The 10,038-nt window shown below is 42.1% G+C and overlaps 1 protein-coding gene across 1 annotated transcript; it reads right to left on the minus strand.

The window, feature by feature from the left end:
- Positions 1-277: 277 nt before the first annotated feature.
- csdc2a (cold shock domain containing C2, RNA binding a) lies at positions 278-7,789 on the minus strand. Its single transcript, XM_040134460.1, has 4 exons — positions 7,720-7,789; positions 4,209-4,552; positions 3,909-4,031; positions 278-2,804 (listed from the first exon to the last, which is right to left on the minus strand). Exons 2-4 carry the CDS (start codon positions 4,394-4,396, stop codon positions 2,642-2,644), a joined length of 474 nt encoding a protein of 157 aa, XP_039990394.1. The 5' UTR covers positions 4,397-4,552; positions 7,720-7,789; the 3' UTR covers positions 278-2,641.
- Positions 7,790-10,038: the final 2,249 nt, after the last annotated feature.

Consider the following 10,038-nt stretch of genomic DNA (forward strand, 5'->3'; position numbering starts at 1 on the left):
AGGACATGGACGTAAAACAATCCCAAAGCAAATCCAGTTGAGTATTTCTCTGGATCACGCACAGCTGTGTGAGACACGGAGACAGAGCGCGCCGCAAAAACGTTGTCAAAGGCTCTCAAAATAACCGCCCTAGTTGTTCCACTTTGTACTGACACCAGTGAAGACAAGAGAGACTGAGGGAAATTCTAAACTCAAAAAGAGCACAAAACAATCCTTGCACTACATTATCCAAATAATAAACACATTTCCACACAGGTCTGTGAATGCAGTAGTAGGTTTTATTCAAATCTTATCTTAATGACTAAAGACTATCACAGTAATTTGACTAAAATAAAAGTGCTTGCGAACATAATCAAACTTGTTTCTCTCACATTAATGAAACCAGACAGATACAGTGTGTAACTATGATGTTAAGCCCCACTCAAATCAAAGATGCATCGGAGACCTGATGATGCCTCTCTGAAGGCTCCGACGCGGTTACTGCATGACGAAACCAAATCGACGTATTCTACGTAAAAAAAATTACGACAAACAGTACACAACATGCCGATTTCCAAAACCACAAGACTGCTTGTGGTTTTGAACATCACACAGTTATTAAAAATTAGACAAGGATTATGTAGAAATTAGAAACGTATTTTTGGAAAGGTTGAAGGTTTCTTTTCTCTTTTTTTTGCCCTTTCGTTGACGTGACAGTAGCAAAGGGATTTTTACAGGGTAGCATCATTAGAGTGAGGTGTGCAGTGTATTCAAACAGGCTTAGATTTGCACAAATACTTACAGTATAAATGCAGCTTTTAATTACCAAACACCTGATGTTCTCATAGTTACAAATGAAAATAAATAAGTCAATAAATAAATAGTTTTTAAAACTTACATCAGGAAGCTTTTGCTGCTGTTTTTTTGTTTTGTTTGTTTTTTTTAATTTTGTCACCGTCGTTTGCCGTGATGTATTAGACTTGCTGAGCCTTCAACCTAAAAGTCAGCAGTTCATCCTCCTCAGCTTGACCCTCCTCTTTCTAATTTGATATCTTGATACTTGTTTTCCTGTATGACTTTATTCTGAAGAAAAAAGGAAAGCCTGAAGAAGGCAAATACTGTATTTCACAACAGGAAGTCATTAATCACCGCGATCAAATCTGGCCATCCAAACCTTATCCTTCTTGATTACAAGTAATTCTGAGGAATAATACGACATTTTGGGAACTATGCTTTCATTCACTTTCTTGCCAACATCCCGACAAGAAGATCGATCTTCTCGTCTAACACTTGCCAAAAAAGCAAGTAAGCATATGTCCTACAATGTCCAACTATTCCTTTAGCTCCTTTAAGTTAACCTGACAATCCATAGGATGAGAACTGCTGACTTTCATTTGGTCTTCCTCTTTAGACATACTTTATACCATTTCAAATCTAGCTGCATCTGTGCTCAAGTCCATTTACAGATAATCACTCCATCCTCTGCCCGTTCCCCAATACTCTTCCCCTCTCCAGTTTCCTTCCCCCACCCCAAACCCTCTGGCCTAGTTTTCCAGTGGCAGGCCCACACAACATCCTTCTACTGTCTCTACCACGGAAACGTATGACCGTCATAGGAGTTGGCTACAATAATACTGGTTTTCTACACTTGCCAAGTAGGCAAAATACAGTAGTGCTACAATATTAAGAAGGAAAATAATTCCTTACACGTGGAGTGTATCATAGCTCTTGAGGCCGAAACACATTAAGAGTGAATTGAATGTGTGTCAGACTTACTTACTTCTGTAGGTATACTCATTTGGTAGTGTTTGTGGCACGTCAAACAACCTTGAAAATGCTTTGATTTTCTGAAGGCAGTGAGAGGAAGGCAGATCTAACGGGCTGTTCCTTTCACGATAAGCCGAGCCTGAGGCTAAACAACAGAGAAGGCTATTACAAAAGTTTTCTTTTCCCTTTTAATCCTTGTTGTACTGGTGAAAACTATCAAAGTCTCCCTCTGTTGTTGTAAACAAAGACTCACAGGTGTTAGACACAAGACTTTTGGCAGTGGCGGCCCCCGCAATTTATATCAGTTGAGAGGACAATGAAAAAATTAAAGTGGGAGCAAAATTCAGACCTCCACTGCGCTGGTCCCTTTAGAAAGGAAACCCTTCAGTAGCGTGTTCATGGAGCCGTGTCTACATATATGGCTACATTGTTTCAAATTTACTCAAAATGCATTTTGGCCTCTAACCCATCCTCGGCAGCTCAACTCTTCAAAGACACCACTTTTCAAACAACCACTGATTTCCCAGCTAAAATATGTTCCCTAGGTCAAAGTAAAAATGCTAGGACCGAGCCCTGGACCCTGACTTTCCAACCCTAACTTTTAAAACCTCAACTAAAACATTCAACCCAAACGATGAAACCGTGACCTTCAAAGGAAAGCATTCAAACATATACACTCAGAGCTTAATTTCTGACCCTAGCCTTTATGCTCAAACGTTCACCAACACCCTCCCATAACCAAGCCACCTCAGGCCGACCCTCAACATACGCCAAGCTCTAATCCCTCTTCCTCAGACCTGGTCCCAAACCTCACAGCACGAAAACATTAATTAAATCCATATCCCTCCGGCTCCTTTCCAAGGCCTTTTCCACCCCTGCGGCCTGAAGCACTGGTCTAGGAGCTGATGATCTGACCTGACCAGGTCTCGTGCTTGGTGCCCGGATTCAGGTGGGTGATCATCACGTCGACAGCCTGGATCTTCTGGTTCTTGGGAGGGATGGGGCACACCTTGTACGTGACCTCGTCCCCTTCCATAGGCACGTACTCTCCCTCAATGCTGTCAAAGAAGCAGAAACAAAACTGCAAACTCGTATTTAATAGTATTTAATTCATGGGCGATGACTGGTTTTAAACTGAAAGTGTGATTTGGCACCGTCGTTGTCAACATTGAAATGAACTGTATTTTTCTACTCCGATGAGTAGGACAAACTGTGGCCTGGTGAAACTGAGTAACCTTCCAGGTAATGAGAACGGATTTAATGGCCAAGATGCAATTACAAACAAACAAAATAATGAGATTTCTTCAGCCTTTTTCCATCGTTAACCTCCATTTCCATACAGCTCCCAAACTGCTCCTCCAGCAATTTAGTTCTGCACATCCATTAAGTTGTTAGAGACAGATGTGAAAATCGATAATCAAAATCGATGCAGCAGATATATCCCGACTTTACGTCTGTAGTATGAGTCAAGCTTCATAAAACACCGATCCTACACTCCCCATAATGCAACTTGATTGCATTTTTTTCATTAGACCCTCCATGACTGGTAACAGCCCATATCTTTCAAACTCAAGACTGTCAAGTTTGTAACGCCAGGTTGTCTTTTATAAATGTGTAGTCTCCAGTCTTTCAGACTTTAGAAAACTTTCTTCAGATCCACAGAACAATACAGTTGTTCACAGACGAAGTAGTACTCCCCATAAGTAGTAAACTCATCTTAATGTGTAAAATTAGTGGAGTGTCCCTTTAATTTAAGGGCTAAAATATCCAAGAGTCTACAGAGGAAAAATACCACTGTACATTTTAACTCAGTCATTACTAATTTCTTTTAAAATGTAGCTGGAAAATCCAATTTTTCTAGTAACAATCTGTTTTGTTTTATAAGCCAAGTTCATGAAAATTAGCAAATGATACTGTATATAAAGTGGTTCTGATGGGAGTTCTGATGTTGATAAAGGTACTGTCAGTTCTCACATCCCTAGAAGTGATGGTCGCACTGTGTTAAATACACTGTTCTATCAGGTAAAAGTGCAATTCCTGCATTCTGCATGGTTCAAACAGTTGCCTGTACTAAAAAGGTCAACTTCCACAAAACCCTTTGACGTCAGAAAAACCTGAACAGTATAAAATCAATTTAATGACTGCTCAGTGAGGTCACTCACTCAGAGATGTGGACAAAGATGTCCTCGCCTCCGTGAGAAGGACGAATGAATCCATGACCCTGAGACCTGGAGAAGTTTTTACACACCCCTTTAAATACTGGACCTGATTTGGCTCGCACTGTCCTGCAGAGAAAGAGAGACATAGACAAAAGAGAGAGGTACAGAGAGAGAGAACGGGACAGTGCATCATAAATCATTACCGCAATTACTCTGGACGACATTATTTTTATATTATTAGTAGAAAGAAGGTACCACTGATGAGAAAACTGTGAGCCCCCCAGCCTGTATGCTCCTACTCACGCTGAGTATGTCCTGGTGCGTTTGGTGGGCAGTGGGCTGGGCAGCTCTCCAGGCTGTGGCGGTTTCCTCTCCCGCTCCCAGACCCGGCTGCCCTCCCTCAGGAAGGGGAAGGAGAGCTGCAGTGGGGTGCGCGGGGAGGGGAGTGGCAGCGGGGGGTCCACCGGCGAGGAGGGGTCTGGGTCTGACATCTTGACTTGTAAACACGTAGAGTGTTTTTTCTTTTTTTTTTTTCTTTTTCTGTTTCGGGTTTCTTCCGATGGCACACAAGGGAAGAAGAGGAAGGAGGGTTACACCTCCTGCATGGCAAGTGTGTGTGTGAGGGAGGGGAGTGGAGCAATGACACCCTGAAATAAAGGAGCAAGAGAGGTGGGGAAAGATGGCAGAGAGAAAAATAAAGGTTTCATCAAATTTCACAGGTTGACAAAGATATATAAAAACTCAGGTGTAAGATTTGTGAGATTCAAATGTTATTTTGGGTTGAAGTGCTGTAGTTTACTTTTTGGTTGCATTTTCCAAATGACAAATGCAGCTGGAGTAGATTTTTGCAACTGATAACAATTAGTAAAAGATACACAATTTTTACAGATATCCAGGAACCAGTGTTCCAGACCAAATTCAAAAACCAAATTTCCATGGTCATTGTGGCCAGTGGTGCTACAGATATTTTCCATTATACTGCAATCCCATTATGTGTCAGGTGATGTGTTCCACTGGGGCTGAGTGCTCAGCTGTCTAAAAACAGTGATTTATTAGTGCCTGTCCTGGCTTATCATCACATCCTGCCCTGTTTCCAAATGTCTGCACTCACTATGTAAATAATATGTAAATTATTATTCTTTAAATGTAGTCATACATATATTCTTTGCTGTTGCAATTTTTCCAGCTGCTGGGACCTTAAAGCTTTTCCTGTAAATGCTGACTCTCACACCGTTGTGTCAACTGAAGGTTCTGTAAATATAAAAGGGTGAATCTGCTCCCTTCAGTCATCACGAGAGGTTTTTAAACACACACTGAGTTAGCTGTCAACTTTCCTTCCAAAATAAGCTAGTCCAGTGAAAAAAAGGGATCTCCAAATTTGGCGATGTTGAAAATTTCAGATAAACAAGGATTAAATGTTCCTTTATGGGTTGAGGAAAATCCCCTGTTTCTTAAGATAAATAAACCATTAAAACGTCTGTGGGATTATCTAAAAAAATTCATCATCACAAAGCTGAAGTAGCACATCTTTGCTGAATCATCCACAAATCTTTTATCAGGCATATTTATGATAATGTTGGATAAGAGATTATTGGCCAAATACAGACAAGCTGGCCAATATATTACCAGTGTTTAAGTGTTTTAGAGTGGATTTCTCCTTGGTTTGTAGGAATAACCAAAAAGGTGTACAACAGCTGGTAGCTGCTGTGGCAAAAATGGGAATAACAAAGCAATTTTGATTTCTGGGTGCTAGACTCTGATCTCGCTGGCTTTGAAAAGGTCCCTAGGTGATGCAACTAACAGTCCCGCCCTGGAGGGCCCGGGCCTCGGCTCATCACACTTTATTATATTAAATTCCCCACTCGCACAAGACTGACACCCATTACAGGATTGCTCTTTATAGTCTGTATTCAAACAACGAGCGGCTCTCTGAGCCATTTCAGACAGTCGTTTTAGGGCGAACGAGCCCGGGCTCCACGCCTTGACACAAACCCAATTACTGCGTTGTTACTGGGACTTGTGATGTTAGTGTCGTTAGCTGCGAGTACGAAGAGCTACAGGGAATCGTTCTACAGAGGTTAAATCCCCACACTGAAACCTGGTTTCATTGCAACATAGACGTGGCTGGATGTGTTATTGGGGTTATCAGCAGCCGCCTCCCTGTGAATGTTAGTATTGATGCCTGCAGGCTGAATGTTTGACATAGACTGATGATGAGATGAGTGCGTGTCAGAGTGAATCCCACAGGCTCCTTTCAATATCACACACTCTGCTTCTCTCTCTCTCTCTCTCTCTCTCTGTGTCAGTCTAAATATAGTAGTGTGTGTGTGTGTGTGTGTGTGTGTGTGTGTGTGTGTGGGGTGAGATGGAGGCTGTTTTTTGAACTGGACCACAGGATCCAAGCCTGGAGGCTTTAATAAGCCAGTTCTGAAAATTCTTAAATAAAATGATTAGATTTACAAGGTAGAATTGTTTTACTAATGGAAGTGTGATGTTCAAGCAGCACATTTATATACTTCCATGTAAAGAGCAAATGATAAATATTTGATAATGAAACAATGTCTCCTTAAAAAGACCTAGTATGTGTGTATGTATGTGTGTACTATTATTATTGTTAAATACATAAGAATATATCAATATTCTTTCAAAAACAACAGATTTTCTCCATCAAACAGATTAAAAAAAAGGTTGGGTGGGAGGACAAATCGTACTTTAAAGTGACATGAGAGTCATAGTGAGGTTTAAGTCGGCTTCTGTGAGGCCCAACCACACGTCCAAATAGTACAAGGGTTCAAAGGTCCCAGCATCACGACAGGAGTGGCTTTAATCCCTCCCATTTGTAGGCTCATTTAGGGAACAGATACTGCAAATGGCTGATGAGGGAGGCTTTTATCCTCCTGGTTATCATGTTGCATAGTGTAGATGCAATGATGATCAGCACACACATCTGTCACCATGGTGGCACAGGGGAGGGCACTGATACCATGACCGATGGATGACAAGGCACAAGTATGTCGCCTGAATAATTCAGCGGCTTGACTGGTGGAGCTCCTCTTTGGTTAGGCCCAGAGTGAGGCCGGTAAATGGGCTTATTTAAAGAGTCTGCAGTGCTTCTGTGTGGATGAGCTGATGAGACATTTCATCAGGAGGGCGAACTGCAATTAAAAAAAAAAAAAAGAAAAAAGGGTGAAGCCTGATCTGAGACTGGACTGGAGGAAGGAAGAGAGCGAGAGAAAAGACAGACAAAAGGCCAAAAGCACCTCCCTGTGAAACCGGGGCACTGTGGCTGTCAGTGCTCCTCTGCATCAGCATGGGAGACACGTCAACTCTTCCACACACACGCACGCACACACACACACACACACACACACAAACGGCCTGTGTTTAAACTTTAAATTAGCCTTTCAAAGGGACAGCTAGTCTGCTTTATGGTATAATTTGTGTGAGTGGGAGGCTGGGAGAGTCTAAATAATTCATTCCAAAATAAAAGCCCCTCGGGCGCGTTGTTTCCAGAACATTCTCATGGTGTGGCAGCTTGAGCCAAGAAGGCGACAAGATGCTCAACCGAGGGTCCAAAAAAAAAAAAAAAAATGTGACACCAAAACGCGTCTCGCCATTAAAACGCCGCCACGTATCAAAAGATGACGACTGCGATGGCCAGTGCGTGGTCTGAGTTAGAGAGTACCACCCCGGGATTTTACCAATACAATGCGATGCTGGCATAATAGAGAGAGAGAGAAGAAGAAAAGGCTCGGGTGCGTGAAACCACGCTGCAGGTCGCCCACCAAACCCGATCGATTAAACGACGACTTACCGTGAGAGCGCCGATCGGCCGTCAGTCAGAGGCGACGCGGGCCCCCGCGCGCGCTTTGAGGCGATATCAAGGCAACTGTGTCATTAAAATCCGGCGAGGGCGCTGCGGGGACATGCGGCGGGTAAAGTCCGGGGATCTTGGTATGGATGCGGCGCACACAGGCGGAATGGGAAAAAAAAAAAAAGAAAAAAAAAAAAAAAGCAGCGAATGAAAAGGAGGCAGCAGAGATGGGGCGGGGGGGGGCGGGGGTGCAGGGGGTTACTGTGCTAAAAACAACAGCGGGCTTCACCGCGCCACAGTCGGCTCTTTGTTCTGGTCACGGATGGAAGCGCGTCCCTAATGGTGTAATCGGCCCAGGGAGGTTTAATTGGATGTTGAATGGACCGGGTACCTTTTCTATTCGCTTGACACACACAGAGGTCGTGTCTGTAGTTCCGGCTGTGGGAGCCGAAGGTGCTTCAAAATAAAGAAGTCCGAGTTGAGTCATCTTGTGTTACAACTGCTGGAAATGTGTTGTTTTACAGTGTAAATACAGTGTGACTTTTTCTTATCAAACCATACCTCCCTGGGTCATTTCTCCATTTTGTTATTGTTATTATCATTATTATTACCACTTCCATTGTCAATGTAGGACTGGGACAAAGTACCCCTCTGTTTTTTGTTTCTTTTTTTAAATGAGCGATCTGAGGGTAGTCTGGAGGTGTTGGAGTCTCAAGAAGTTAATAACAGCTTCAAAAGTGAACTGGCTTAAAAGATGCATTTGGGAACCTGACCCCTTATTTCATCCCATTTCATCCAAGTGTTATTTTATCAAAGATATTGCAATCAGCAAAAAGACGCTTTTCCCCCCGAACTGGTTCGACAATGAATCTTTTTGATAAATCAGGGCAATCTCCAAAGAAAAGCAATAATTCCAAGGCTCCCAGAAGCACATGTCAATTCCTTTTTTAAAGCCATTCCTGGTGGACTTGTCCAATTATTGAAATATCAATTAAGTTTATACAGCAGAAATTAGAAAGGGAATTTGTGGAGTTATCTGTGGGAGGTGAGTCTTTTCATTTCAGACTCAGCGTTTAAATAACAACTTCCATAAAAAATGGAATCCGTTAATCAAAATAGACTCAGTTCTTCAGGAAAATTCTTTATAACTCCCCCCCCCCCCCGTAGATTGGAAGAAAGCTTAGTTTGATTCCCCACAAAAAACTGTATCCATAGCAAGGATCAGCAAGTCCATTTTAGGATTCCACCTGCAACTCCCGTTCAACAAACTGTGCCGATGTGCTGAAACCTTGTGGAATCGTGGAGGAGACTTCATTTAAAATCGACAGTAGTGTAGCTGGTCTGTCAGTTTGTGATTTGATGTGCTACTAAATCAGTTAAATTATTTGCCAGATTCCTTTAAGCAAATCTAAAATTTAATTTCTTGTTTTTTGTCCATGGATCTCAAATTCAGTCAGTGAAATCTATGGAAAACTGCAAGAACATAAGTTGGGTTTTTTTTTTTCATAATTATTTGAAATCAATGTGCAATGGTGTTTTTGAATGTTTTCACATATTATTTAGCCTGTGTTATATTAGATATAATTGTTTTGTATTGTTTGCTAAATGCAAATTCTTACATTAATTAATAGTGTTGTACTATTGTATGCAGCATGTTGCTGTTCTCCATTTATCTTCTTTCTTCAGTAAGTGGAAACTGCAGAAATTCCCCAATTTAAATCTCTTTCCGGGCCTTTAAAGCTGCTTCTTGTTTCTGTGACATTTCAGAACAACGTCTAGACCTTCAGACTTTTTTTTCCACACAAATTGGATAAGGGGAGACAAGTGTCTCATTGTGGAGGGAAGACAACACACTTATAGTTTTAAATGCTCACTGGTGACCATGATGAGGCCCAGCAGGAGCAGAATATGCAGCTTTAATGCCCTCCAGCCTGGTCTCCAGGTCAGGTTATCCTACTGCTCCGTGCTGCTGATTTCGCTCTACAAGGACAGGGTCACTCGTGTGGTGCATTTGCACAGAGATGCACTACTTCATTTATTCAGCCGTGACCATCTGCCCTGTCAGGCTCCACTCTTGACAGTTGTCTCCACCAGCACAGGTGGAAGCTTGGGTTTCCACTGGTGCTGGTGCCCTGCCTAAGCTGACCTTATTTATTCTCTTTTTGTCTTTTCTCCGGATGTGTGAACTATGCTGTGCAGACTCATCTAAGCTGTCAAGAACCTGTTGCTCAAATTACAATACAAGGACTCGTACGTTATTTTTAAATTTGTGGGGATGATAAACACTTTATTCTTGAATGTAACTATTCTTTCAAAATC

This window comes from Xiphias gladius, chromosome 9 (assembly GCF_016859285.1).
Source record: "Xiphias gladius isolate SHS-SW01 ecotype Sanya breed wild chromosome 9, ASM1685928v1, whole genome shotgun sequence".
Taxonomy (NCBI): domain Eukaryota; kingdom Metazoa; phylum Chordata; class Actinopteri; order Istiophoriformes; family Xiphiidae; genus Xiphias; species Xiphias gladius.

Coding starts and splice junctions, on each gene's coding strand:
- csdc2a (XM_040134460.1), bottom strand. CDS start 4,396: ATGTCAGACCCAGACCCCTCCTCGCCGGTGGACCCCCCGCTGCCACTC. Junction 4,032..4,208: donor CGCACCAGGACATACTCAGC/GTGAGTAGGAGC, acceptor CTTTCTCTGCAG/GACAGTGCGAGCCAAATCAG. Junction 2,805..3,908: donor ATCTTTGTCCACATCTCTGA/GTGAGTGACCTC, acceptor CTTCTTTGACAG/CATTGAGGGAGAGTACGTGC.